The following is a 14,058-nucleotide window of genomic DNA, read 5'->3' on the forward strand; positions in this document are numbered from 1 at the left end:
GCCGGTCGCCAAAGTGGAGCTGACAAACCGTAACAGCTGCGATGTTGACTTCCTCCTCCACAAAAGCACAGCAAAGTATGACAGTTCTTTTTTTAGCAACTTCCTGAAATAGAAGCGCATTGACAAGAACATAATGGCACTTTATGTTAAGATAGCAATAATTAAGTGTAACTGGCAAGTTTTCTTTTTTGACTCACATTAGTGGGTCAAAGTGAGCCCTGTCTGCCCGTGTCATAAAGTGAGAAAATCTACGACAAATACAAATGTGGGTCGACATCGAAAGCCCCATTTGCATCTATTTCCATTGATAGTACGAATTCCCTGCTGCTTCACCACTTTAGTGTGCGGGCGTTGGAAATGATCTAAATGCCATGTAAATGCTGCTATCTGTGACAGCTAGTACTGAAAGTGCCCCGTAAAATCCCAGTCCATTCTCATTGGCTCAGAAGCCGAGTTTTAATCACAAACAATCTGTGAGCACCCTTCTCCCTGAACACATCTCCGCCTAATTACTGGGATACACACAGAAAATCTCAACATGGAAAAGGTTAATAATAACCAACTCGATTAATATCTCAAAGCGATCACATCCTGAAGTACTGTGAACTAGCAATCTAAGAACACACACAAAAGATTGCTCACAGTGTAAAAGCACAAATCAAAATGACTGCACAGCATAAAGTCGATGCAGTGATGACATCCTAAAAGACAGAACAAGCAGAAAGATATAACAGGATAATGAGCAGGACAAGGCTTTCTTTCCTCTTATGGTAAAAGCTGCCTGCTGGTATAAAGATCTGCACCACCAGTACAATGTTTTTTTTTGTTTTGTTTTTTTCTCCATTTCTATTGTTAACATAGTGAGTTTCTTGCAGTCAAAATTTACACCAAATCCCACCGTGATGACCGTGGCGGTTCGCAGGCTGTTAGCAGCACATACAGGCATCCCAAACAAAGGTGTACCTTTACCATGCCAGATTATAAGATAACGGAGCAGCTTTACGACTTCCTCAAAGTCAACTCATTTTATAGGCCCTGCGCCCAGGGACGCGGACATACACGCATTCACACACAAAATATTATGTCAGTTGCACAGGCCTAAAAAAAAGACTATTATTAAGTCTATTAAGCACAAAATGGCTTCTTATCAGCTCAAATTCTCTGTGCAAACTACAAAATGGTGCAAACCACAAACCGAACTGTGCTCTTCCAAGCTATTACACAACAGCTGTTATCATTCAGACCTGTTTTCCCTAATCGATCACACTAAAAGGTACCCATTTTTCCTAACATGTCCAAGACCATCACAAACAGACGCATCCTTAGAAAAACAAAAGGAACCGGATGTTTGGCATGAAATTTAGCCATTTCTTTCCCCACCTTTCTTGAGTAATTCCAACTGTACAAACTGTGTAATAGTATCAGTTTTCAGATACATGCTAATCCTTTTTTTTTTTTTTCTTTAAATCACAACCTAATCTCTAGAAATCCTCTAAACTCGTAACACCACCTCAGCTCTGCAAAGAATACAATCAATATCGACAGAGTCAAACGTTTGTTTTAACCAACTTTTTGCAAGCGGCGGGGACACGAGAGGCCAGATTTCTGTTGGCAAATAAACCCTGCAAGGTCACATTTTTTTCCCATCTAGGGCAGGTGGTTCCCAAATAAGCAGGATGTTGTGCAGTATGGGTGGCATTTCCTTGTTTTGCAAGAGGAAGGGCATTTTTTTTTTTTTTTTTAAACTTAATAAGGCAGCCTGGACACAAAATAGTCTATTTGAAATTTAAATGACTAAAACCTGTTTTGATATGAAAAAAAGAAAAAAGAAAAAAAGTTTTCTTATCCTATTTTGTACTCACCTATAGTACCGAGACTGGAGGTACGTCGAACACACTGCTTTGGACACGTGACTGGCTGAGCCAAAGTCTATCACCTTCACCCTATAGGGCTGCCTCACTGGGTCCACCAGCATTATGTTCTCTGGCTTGAGGTCTGCGTGGATCAGACCCATGCTCTTCAACTTTTTCAGAGCTGTGGCTACCTGCTGTAGCACAGGTCTGATCACTTTCAGGGGGAGCGGGCTGAACTTATTTTGCTTCAGGAAATCGTACAGGTTCTGCTCGAGCATCTCGAATACCAGGCAGGTGTGGCTGCGGTGCTGGAAGCATTCAAAGGCTCGCACCAGGTTGTGCTCGTCTGCGTTCTCCCCACTCAGGCGAGCGAGGATGCCGACTTCAATTTGACCCTGCCGTGCATAAGAAGGGTGATTCTTCAGGATCTTCACAGCCACCACCTCACCTGTGCCCCTCTTCCAGCACTTTACTACCTGGCCAAATGTGCCACGTCCCAAGAAATCCAGCACTTCGTAAGTATTCTTCAGGGAACACAGGACTTCATGCTGTACTACCTGATAGTCCCCGTCTGCTCCACCTGCACCCACACCCTGTTTGGGGGGGCACCCTCCAGCCCCAACAGCCGCTGGCGCCGTCACGGCTGCGTTCCCCACATTCGTCGTGTGCAACATGGCGGGCAACATTGACAGTTCCTCCACAATCTGCATGGTGCTCCCTCGGTTATCCAGCTCCTCGCTTTTACGTTTCAGCCCACATCGCTGAGAGCTGTCAGGTGAGTTCAAACCTTCACAGGTCTCTTCTCCGTCTCCCTCCTCCTCTCCCCCTCCCTCAACTCCTCCACTGCAGCCCTGTCCCCTTCCCCCTCCCCCTGCCCCTGTTGCTCCACTGCTGCTCCCACTTGCTATGTCTGTCTGATGTTGCTGCTCCTTGCCCCGTGAGTGGACCGCCCCCACCTCCTGTCGCTGCTGGGCCACCAGAGGGCCTGGTCCTGCTCCTCTTTTACTGGGCTGCTGTCTTTGTACGCCACGCACCACCACCGTCTGCACTGGGTACTCCTGACCTCCACGTACTCTCAGGCCCACTGCCAAGTCTCGGTTCACAAACGAGTGGGCTTGTTTAGTTGGGTGCACGATGCCAAGGGTTCTGCTGTTCAGATAAGTCCGCGGGTGTGCCCTCTCATGGTACACACAGCTGCTGGGCTCAACTTTGAGTTTCTTCACACTGCTAAAGGCACTTGTCTGGGTTTGATAAACGTGTGGTGGGTAGACCAAGACTTGTGAGGCCATACCTGCAGAGAGAGAATAAAGCGACAGGTCGTTAGATCCACAGAAATCAACTTTGCCCCGTGACACTTTGAAAGGTGTAATTTTGAAAGACACAGGCCAGCAGGAGCAAAGCTCATTTAAACTTGGCAACAGTACTGCAAAGCAGATTGAACAATACCAAAACAATTTTGCTGTTACATCATCATTTAAAATGACTACACACCAGGATCTTTGCGTCTTTGTTGACTCAAGTTCAAAAGTCAGCAATCCTATTTCGATGTTTTTTCCCTCCTTGTCATGATTAAACTTGGGGCGAATTAAAAAAAAGTATATAAAATTTTAAATAAATTTTTAAAAAGCAGCAGCCCTCCTTCCTTGAAGGTTAAAATCTACGCATGCTGTGGGATCACAGGCAGGCATCATCCTTAACTACAAACCCACGTTGTACAACAATAAAATATCAACAACTTGTTTAACAAGTTTGCTTGTTTAGCTCCAACACCTCCACACAACACTCCACAGATGACTAACTTCTCAAAGGTTTGACTGACCTATTCCTGCCATTTCCATGCATCCAAACTGCAGGTCTCTAGGCAACCAGCAGAGAGGATGAGCGATAGACAAACAGAGCAAAACAAAGTCACAAAGCATCATCAGGCCCACGGAGAAGTAATGCAACAAGTTTCATAATTATGATCATCTTTGAAAACAATAGTGAAGCCCAGTGACCTTATCAGACACCGTCTGTGTACAGAACTGGAGCTTATGACCTACTTTCATTCCAGGGGAATATTCACTGATATCGAAGCTGCTCGGCTCAAGAGTTAATCAGCATTACATTTACAGGACCGTGTTGGTCTAAAAACAAAAGCCAACAAATCTTCATCAATGTTTTTACAGTATGACAAGCAAGTCTCAACAGGCCCATTACTATTCTTAATGCCTTATTTATTAGGTTTTTAAAAGTCTGGAACACCCAAGTGAGTTAGATATGAGGCTGTTAGTCACTCGGAGTATCCGAAAATAAATATCCCTGGTGGAGAGCACACTTGTCTTAAGATAACACTAACACCACGAACTATCCCTCTGAGTCTATTCTAAGCAGCAAGATAAGTTCAACCCATTGTCTTGACAGCTATTTGCACAATAATCCCCCAGGTTACCATCCGCACCATTAGAAACACTTAAACACTTCATTAAATCATGCCAAGCAGGGCTCAGACAGTTGACCATAAGAGTCAAATAAAAGTCTGAAAGCCATCAAGTCTGACAGCCAAGCAGTGGCACAACCATTTTTTATTTTCTATCTCATAAATCTTAAAGGTACTTATACTGGCCTTGATTAGACTTTAAGTTGGCTGGTTTTAATTGCCACATAATGTCCCCTATGGCAACATAGTTTTTCTTTTGTCTAACCCTTTGTTTTGAGCCAATATAGCTACAATGCATTCTGGCTCCCCAACACAATCGCTGGAGTTGACAGTGGCCACTCGGTGCAACATTTGCGTTTCCGCCAAAAAGGGCAGCGGCACCATCCCAGAAGCAGCTTAGCACCGAGTAAAAATACGCGCTTGGTCTATTTTTAACAAAAGCATCAACCACCACAGACTAGATGAGGCGGAAGCCAAACAGAACAACACCATAGAAAATCTGGTCAATTATCAAAATTAATATCCTGTGCAGACGCCTGATTTTTACATCACTACACCCACACAACTGGCAGCGTAAGGTCAGAAAATCCAGCAGTCAGAATATTTTTACCGAGGATAACGGGAGCTTCAGCAACTGCTTTTGCACAGTGTTATCTAACACCGTGAAAAAAGTTTTTAATGAGAGGCTAAGTCCAGATGGGATAAAGTGTGGAAATTCAGAGCAGGAGTTTGGGAAGTTGAAAGCAAGTTGTTGGGTACAAGAGAAACATGGATTTTACTTGACCGTTACGGTTGTATAAACAACACTCGGCCCCTTCTGACACGCTCCTGGTGTAAAAATGAAGCTACTACAACAACTACAACAACATTTAGTCTCTTTCCTTCAGTTTGAAGATATCATGACCCCACATCACATTTAAACACCACAGCTATATTTACATTTAACTGATAATACTTTTAATAATAATTTTTTTTTTTTTTTTTTTTTTTTTTTTTTAAAAAGGAAAACAAGCGACAACCTCTCACCAGAATCATCAAATCTGTTAGATGCAGTCCAAACGCAGAAGAACAGGACACAAAGAAAAAGCAGCACGTTCCAGTTAAATGCGTGACAGTAGCCAATCAGTGCTGCATTCAATGTGTAGGGCACAAAAGGTTGGGTTCAATGTGACTTATTACATACAAGCAAAACTATACCTTTAAGCTCTAATCTGTTCCCAGGAATCAAGAACAGGACGCTGTGGTTCAAGATGGTGATATGACGCACATGTTGCCCAACAATAAATCAGCTGCCGTAAAATCATGACACCTTCTCACCTCTTTAATGTAATACTTGGCACAGGAGGTTGTTAAAAATAGTGCATTGCAAAGATGATAAATAGATGATAAATCAAAGGCTTTAAAACACACCACGTGATCAACGGTGTGTGATCAGTATTGGCTGACCCCGCCGGTCCCAAAAGTCCTGACCTGAGCAACCTTAATGGAATTTAAAAAAAACATAAATCAATTAAAATACTATCTATTTAAAGTAGATGAACGAATCCAATCAATGACAAAAAAAAAAAAAAAACACACACACACACACACACACACACACACACACACATCAGCAGGCGAGTGACAAACTGGTTTGCTTTCAACAGATTTTCCCGTAAGACGTGGCTACATCAAAATAAACAAAATAAAATAAAAATCCGGACCTTTAAAGGCATTTTCCTCATACAGAAACCTGTACAGGCTTTAATCTACTTCTCTGTCTAAATGATCTTCTCTTATGAGGCACACTGACATTATAGCAGCTAAAACAGTAACATCCTTAACCCACAAAGCGACCGACTCCTTTTCTTTCCCGCACAGCAGGATTGAGACTGAGCTGACAGCTCCTGTACAGACAGGTTAAGTGGATCTACTGCGATTTTTTATTTATTTTTTTTTTCTATCCCCAAGTTCATGCTTCTGTCATTTATGCAAGACGCTGTAGCCAGTAAGCCTGTGTCTTAAGCCTTTTGTTGGAACTAGGCCCGAGTGACACAGCACTCTCAGAGAAAAGGAGCATGACCGTCGGGGTGTTATGGTTCGTCGCTGCCAATCAGACCTGGAGCCAGTAAATATCCAAGACTTCTGCAGGGCCATTTGAGCATGGAGGACAAATGCCAGACGATAATAAACATCAACAGGCTCTCTGCCTATTAAGAAAAAAGTAGTCCCACCTACTAACGATTTGAAACTATCCAATGTTGGGAGTATGGCTTTGTTTTTTAATCCATTTGGTCTCGTGCAAATGTGTTAACAAACATCACAAAAGCCTGTTTGAAACCTGTTTTAGTGTTAACGAATCTATCATTTAATTTCTTAAATAAATAAATTCTTTATGGTCTACACTTTGTTGCTTTGTCTACAGGCCACTTTAGAACCTTTTGTAACAATCAAACAGTCTGCCCGATGGCACATTAGCTTTAAAGCTGCAGTCTGCAACTCTTTTTCAAGCATAATGCCTGGAACTGTCCGGGGATTCTGAAAGTACTACATTAAATACCCCAATACAAAAAAAAATGAGTTCTCTAGGTCCCCTATATGTCCCGCTAGGTCCCTCCAAAGCCAGCAGGTTTGTTTACAAAATTGCAGACCGGACCGGTAAAAGGTAACCAATCAGGTTACGAGCTGGGCTCTGCTGCCTGTCAATCACCGATTGTGCACGCGCGATACAAGGTAGGCTCGTCCCCACGCTTATTTATCTGGACTATTGAACTTCATTACGGGCTAGTCTACTTACTGTGTCTTCCATGATCGCAAATGACAGGTGAGTTGATGAATGAGGAGTCGTGTACGTGCATCTGGCGTGCACGTCTACGTGCACGAGTTCTCATGTGTTTTGATGGGGCGGGACAGGAAGTTGAATAACTTTTTATTTTTCGGTTAAAAAATAAGCATTTCTTGCATTTTGCGACTACGGAGGTCACCGTTTTCAACTTCAAGCGTTCTGATAGATCATGTAAACTCTTAAAATGCCAAAAATTAGGACTTTACGTATGACAACAACAAATCCTGCAGACTGCAGCTTTAAGGGCAAATGGGTTATTCAGCTACAGTTTACCATGCACAATACAGATATCCCACGTTCAAATGTTTCTTCTCATGACTCAAGACTCAACAATGCGTTCTTATATAGAAAATGAGTGGGAAACCAGTGGAAAACCCCACACACGCTGTACTGTGGCGAAACAGAAAGTGTAAAAATCCAAACAAATGGTCAAATCTCTGTTATTTTGCTTTCATTCATTCCCATCTCAAAACTAGAGCTTTTCATAGCATCCGCTATATGAGAAAGAAAAAAAATAAAAAATCAATTCTACACGGACAAGAGCACAGCTCAGTGGGTTCGTACACAGCAAATGCTGCGGGCTGAGAGTGTAATCCCAGAGGGTATTTCAAAAGGACAACAGCCAGAGGGTCAAAGGTACACGAGACACACCCAAGTGACTAAAAGTACAGACTCTGCAGATGCAAGTCACTTTACAACACAGTGTATACAATTAACAGCCCATCACTTCAAAAGACAGAGCACACTGTTGCTGTAGATGAAAATCTTCAGAAGTTTCGAACCTAGCCTTCCTCAAACTACGTGGCAGCTCAGAGCCAATGCAGCTGCAAGGCATTTTGGTTCATATTGTTGAGAGGAGAAAAATACAACGCATGTTAAATGGTAAACTAAGGACTAACGCGGTGCAGCAAAGTCAAAATCTACACTGCCACACAAATACTGCAGCATATACTATATGCCCCGACTGCAACCTCTGTGGCTGTGGTAGGGAGACGTTAATTGCTAGCTGTCTAAATCTAAATACCAGTTTACAGTAATACAACACAAAAACCCAATTCAAACGTACTCGCCTGGCCACAAGAATTCAGCCCCGAAAGGAGGACAGAGGAGAAGTCCGACGCAAGAATGAGAAAGAGACAGCTTTTCCTCAACAGCTGTTGCTATTATTACCATCCGAAAGCCAGATACTTCTAATCAGCCATGAGGCTCCTCCTGGGGCATTGCAACACGTTCTCCAGAGCTGCCGCACATTTCCAGCAAACGTGTGGTCTTGGGAAAAGTACTCAAGTCAAACGTTCCACTTCGGCCAACTCAAAACCTAAACTGAAGGAAACTGAAAACACCCACCAACCATAAACAGGTGGCATTTACGGAGGCCATGGGTATACAGTTTTGGGAGGAGGGCAAAACAAATATTAGTTGCCGTCATGACGTCTCTTTGTTTAGTTGTGTTTCTTTGAATCGGACATAATACATTTAATAAAATGACACTTGCACAAAACTAATGAATGGATATCCAGCAGTATGGTATTTCTATCGTCTCTTTGTGTAAGTACTATGAATATATTCTTTGTGTGGTGTATCAATCAAATCAATGTCCAAAGGGAATAAAACTCACAAACAAATAAAAGAAAACAGTGTTCCACAGAGTTTACACTGGCTATGTGTGCATGCACAGCAATAACATGCACACAATCGACCTTAATCTAAACAAGACGACAAGAGCTGCACACAGGATGTTCCATTTATATTCCAGCTTACATGCTACAGGTTTGCGTCCATTCAAAGTTTTAATCATGTCCTCATCCTCGAGAGCAACGAGCATTTGAGCCTACCTTGGTTTCTCACTCACCCAAAAAGCGGGAATTCTTTTTACAGCAGCCATCCCGGCTCAGCACTGAACCGTGCTGAAGCCAGTGATGCCGAGTCTTGTGACCGAAACAAGCAGCCTGATGTATGAAACACAAGCATCAGTGTTCTTCAGAAAAATAAAAAGTGTGAAGTCGCCGATAACAAACGGAACCGGCAACTCTGAAGACGACAGCGTGCGTCGTGAAACAGCAGTTTGTGTCCCCAAACTGGACGCAATGGCACTATTATGTAATGGGGTATACGAGTCTACGTAATGCGACTGAGGTCGACTTAATTTGATTATTGCTTACTTTTAAGTTAAGGTGATCAGAAAATGCGGTTTAAATGGCAGTGTCTTATTTGGAGTAACGTCTTAATTGGGTCAATATTGGATTTGGACAAGGAAACATAACCAAGGAGAAGGCTGCTTACAATGTACAAAGCGGCGCTCATTCTCCATTTACCAGAACCATTAAATAATTGGCTGATAAGCATTAGAGCGCAACTCGGACTCCCAAAAGCTGAGCTATAAATGTCCATCATCCCACAAGCGATGCATTAGGCCTTCACACTTTTGACAGAGGCCAGATGTCACGGGCTCGTGTACTGTTCACTCTGTTAGGTTGCTCTGGATTCTACACAATAATCCAGCATGTAATGCAATGATTCTGTCTGCCGCTTAGATCAGATAGTAAAATGCATTTTGGCTTCCAGTGAAAATAACTTTATTCCCGCTCCGTTTTGAGTGCTGTTCCAATACCTTTTGCGGTACACACGGGTTTGCTGTCATGCAGTAAATCCCGAACCCTCCACCTGAATGCACACTGTGGTGCTTTCCCTGCGTCTTGTGAACTTGATCTTTTATGCTTACTAGATAAAAGGCCCTCTATTTTCTAAAGCATGTGATCCCGTGTTATCTCAGCAGTGAACTTCTGACTGTCGTTTAGCAGTTTTCTCCTAGTAAGATTAGCTACTGTTCAGAGGCAAAAAAAGAAGAAAAAAAATATAGCTCTTTTCAAGCTTACTGTACTCATTTTTACATAGTCTCCTTGTGGTTTAGTAAAGCAAAAATGACAACAAGCTTCAGAAAATGCACGATGCACTGCAAAGATGGGCCGCAGCAAAGCGACTCATCTGTCTCGAGTGTAAAGACGACAGTACAGATGAGAAAGCAAACATCTCAATAAGCTGCAGGGAAATATGACCATTTCACTCTCAAAGAAGAGACACTAATACATCTTCCGAGCACGTATTAGCGGCTGTCATCAAGTCACACACTGAAATTCTACCCCCACAACCAACCATTTAAAGTCGATCAGCAGAGCACTGATCTAAACATCACACAAAGTGTTACACTCATTACACCAGCTATGAACACACAAGCAGATTGACTCTTTTGACCCCATCGTTTTTGGGGAGTTTTTTGGGACAAAGACGTTTCAGAGGTTATCAAGATCCTGGGATTTGACAGGATCACTAGATGTATAGCAGTAACCACGCACAGGAGCTGGAACCGATGCTTCTTCTTGGGATAACAGAGGTCTTCAACAAATCACCTTCGTGATCTAGGTTCCAACACAAAACGCACTGTCATGGTGGTCTCCCGCGGACTCTGACTGTTTTGTTTACTGGCTCATTTCTGTGCTGCATACCACAGAATGGCATCATTTGGTTACAAGTCTTTTTTTTTTTTTTTTTTGCATCTGCCACAAAGCATCACAGATGACTCAGAAGAGTTCCAGGTAATGAAGCCTTGCTAGGTTGGGAAAGTACAGGGCCAGTGCTGAATTCCTCTCATTTGATCACTTTACAAAACACGTGAGCTTTCAGGGAAAACGGGATTTTTAATGATGGTACCTGCAACATTTACAGCCTGCGTTCGAGCAGTTCCGACTAAAACGATGTCAAATGCGTACAGCTGTAATTTGCTTGCACAGGAAAACAATTGTAAAACCCTACACTTCTCCTTTAACGCAGAACTGCCCCGTTAATTGTGGCAGACGCCCTATGAGGCACACTTCGTATGACTAACTTCGCGTTAGTTCCAAGCGCTTGTTTTTCCACTTGCATTGGAGCCACTTGGTTTCCTTTCCAGGCGTGTCGGGGCCAAACTGCTCCGAGTTATTGCGAAGTCCAACTAAACTGTGAACAGTAAAATAAGGAATGTCACCGAGTCCTCGTAGCATTGGGCAGCTAATAACCGGAAGCCAACGTTAAAATAAGTCTTAAGTCGCTAGCCTTGGTTTGTACAGTTCTGCATACCGTTAGATACATTCCGAATAGCACGCAGCAGTAATCTTGTGCAATTTTGGGCAAGTTAGAACCCACCATGAGGGACGGCCAGAACTCAAATGTCTATTAGGCTTTTTGTCTTATATAATAGTCGAGCCCTTGCCTCATATGTGGCAGTGTTCTGCAAAGTTAGGCTTAACGCAGCGCAGTCGCTATTTCTCTGGAGACATGGGTGCGAGGCAATAAACGAGATTTAAGCCCTGAGATGGGACAATGAGGGAGAATTCAAGTTAATTTTTTCTATAATCGTATAATAAAGTGAAACAATAACCGTCCTATTTGGATTATAATCGAGATGTGCGAGGGAAGAGACAGCTCAGGCTTTTATTGTTTGCAGCAGTGTGTGGCAGTAACAACGAGCCTAGCAAGCGTATTTCACAAAGAACACTTGCTGTATACTACAAACAGTTCGCATGTATTAGGCATTCAAGGAAAAAAATAAATACAAATATTAAAATGTGATGATTTGAGCAAGCATGCGTCCCATTGTGTGTGGCATCGCCCCATTTTAAGCAATTAGGTGATGGTATAGGAAGTGATACAGAACTTACCAACGAAGTCACTCCGTAAATGTTGCCCATTTGGGGTAGATTAACATTAGGATGCAGATGAAGGGTATCCAAAACAAATAGCCTTGGTAAGATTGAGAAAAACACACACATCAACCGGTCGCCGTGACAACGCTTGTGTGTCAGTCCCCTCGCGTTAATTATTACCACCAACGTCGCCAGCAGAGCTGTTCCACAGGATAACAAAAATAGTCAACCTCTAATAAACTGATTAGCCAAAGTTGTGGCTGAGCTTGCCACGTACGAAGTAAACAGACAAAACACAGCCAAACCTTCGCTAGCCAAGTTTATCGCTAAGTTGTGACTTGATAGTACGTCACATTGCAACTACCGTTTCAAAGGCTTAGATCAACAGATACCCCCAACAGACAGGCTTCAGCCCCCCGCCGCTTACCTTCACATAGAGTCACTATAAGTATGATCCAGGGCTTCTCTGAACATGTTATGGACTCATAAATCCATACCATGCACAGTTCGCCTGCATTGCTGCCATCTTGTCCTAGACGACAGGAAGGGAGAGCTCGCTCTCGGTAACGCCACCATCTCCCACATTTCAAACATTAGATAACTCTTGCATATGAGCGTCTAAGAACACCACACCGAGCTCGGGTTGTAGACACGCAGTTCAGATTCGTGTCCTTCTTCTCTGGGCGTCGTTGCCCATCTCTGAACGGGTGGCCGTTACCCCTGTCTAGACGTGCTGCTCTTCGGCCCTGCCAGCCTCTAACATGTCCCTTTTTCTCGAGCAACTGGAAGCAAATGTTTGTGAACTGACGGCATCGCTCAGTCCAAAGCAATCGACCACACAGCACGTACGCACGTAAAGACGGATGATTAACAAGTGGACTTGCTTGGAATATGGCTCAGCACAATGACATTCTAATTATTTGAAATCATCTGTTGTTGTTTTTTTGTTGTTGTTGTTTTTTGTTGTTTTTTTTTTGGGGGGGGGGGGGGAGGGGTTGGGGGGGGTTGAAGGGTTTTTGGGAGAAAAAAAATACACCATATTCTCAAGAATAGGGCAACATTTAGAGAACATAAGATGGAGATACACATTTTTCAGTTTACCTGAAGATATGTCCAGGATTTTGGGGAATGACAGATTACGTTTGAGTGGGATTATGTGATCAGAATCATAAAAATCATGTATCCAAATGAGTCCGTATTACATTGAGGGGGAAAGGGCTTTGTGATTAAATGAATACTTGTGGGACTCAAAATGTTTTGGACATAAATTTTGTTAATTATTTTCAATGTTTGATGAAGTAATAGAAAAGTGTTCTGAAAAATATTCAGATTAGATCGTTTGTTTTGTGATCCAGTATATTAGTAATTACGCAAATTATCCCTTTGTGTAACTTGTATTTCTGTAATTCAAAGTTGTCTGACCAAGCTTTGAAATAATGAACTTTTAGTGTAAATGTATTTAGGCTCATATGAGAATTAAATAACTAGTTGTCAGAGGTAAGGAATTTGACAGCATTTGCTATTTACTCCATGTATGTGTGGGTTCTCTCTGGGTACTCCAGCTTTCCCCCACCATCCATAAACATGCATGTTAGTTTAGGTGGTGATTGTGTTTTGAGTGAATGTGAGCATGTGCAGTTGTTTGTCTCATTTGTCTCTGTGATAGACTGGCTACCTACCCAGCGTACACCCCAACTCTCCCCCAATGGTAGCTGGGATAGGCTCCAGCCCCCCCATGACCCTGAATTGGATTAAGTGAGTATGGAAAATGGATGGATAGATGGATGGACAATAATAACATCCTCCAGCAGTCTCTTTAACTCTGTTGTAGAAAATAGAGCTGAGAAGGCTTATCAGGATAAATTCATTGGCAAACTGCATATTTTTGCATTCGTGTCCAATGTCTAATTTGAAATTCTTTGATTTGAAGCATTTCTATTCATGCTCCATGGTGTACAAACCTTTGAAGTATGAACAATATTAGTTTCTGAAATTTGCCGTGGTCGATGCACTTTTTTAATTGCTTTCCTCTTCAGCAAAGCCTTTCAGCAAGAGCCTAAGGAAGTAAGTGGTGGGGGGGGGTACAAGCTAAAGTTTGCTACTCAGACTGCCAGGAGGCACCCAGCTGACAAGAAAGCTGCTCATAAGCCCCTTTTGTCTGAGAGACCATCTGTAATCTAATCCACCAAAAGGCATTTGTCTTTGTCAGTCCTCATCAGTCCCACCCAGGACAACAAACCAACAGACTTGGTCAGCTGGAAAGCAGGTGTGAACACCTCTTGT

General features: G+C 42.8%; 1 protein-coding gene across 3 annotated transcripts in view; it reads right to left on the reverse strand.

Moving 5' to 3' along the window:
* hipk3b (homeodomain interacting protein kinase 3b) overlaps window positions 1–12,583 on the reverse strand; it is a 41,047-nt gene extending 28,464 nt beyond the window's left edge. For 2 of the 3 annotated variants that reach the window (XM_075462232.1, XM_075462216.1), the window contains exons 1-2: window positions 12,203–12,583; window positions 1,863–3,144 (exon numbers count right to left, since the gene is read on the reverse strand). In XM_075462232.1, the coding sequence (XP_075318347.1) occupies window positions 1,863–3,144; window positions 12,203–12,275 (1,355 nt within the window). In that variant the 5' untranslated portion in view covers window positions 12,276–12,583. Of the gene's footprint in view, window positions 1–1,862; window positions 3,145–11,790; window positions 11,986–12,202 lie in introns of those variants that run through there. The other variant, XM_075462224.1, reaches the window with a different exon arrangement.
* Window positions 12,584–14,058: the final 1,475 nt, after the last annotated feature.

This window comes from Odontesthes bonariensis, chromosome 1, assembly GCF_027942865.1.
Source record: "Odontesthes bonariensis isolate fOdoBon6 chromosome 1, fOdoBon6.hap1, whole genome shotgun sequence".
Lineage (NCBI taxonomy): Eukaryota > Metazoa > Chordata > Actinopteri > Atheriniformes > Atherinopsidae > Odontesthes > Odontesthes bonariensis.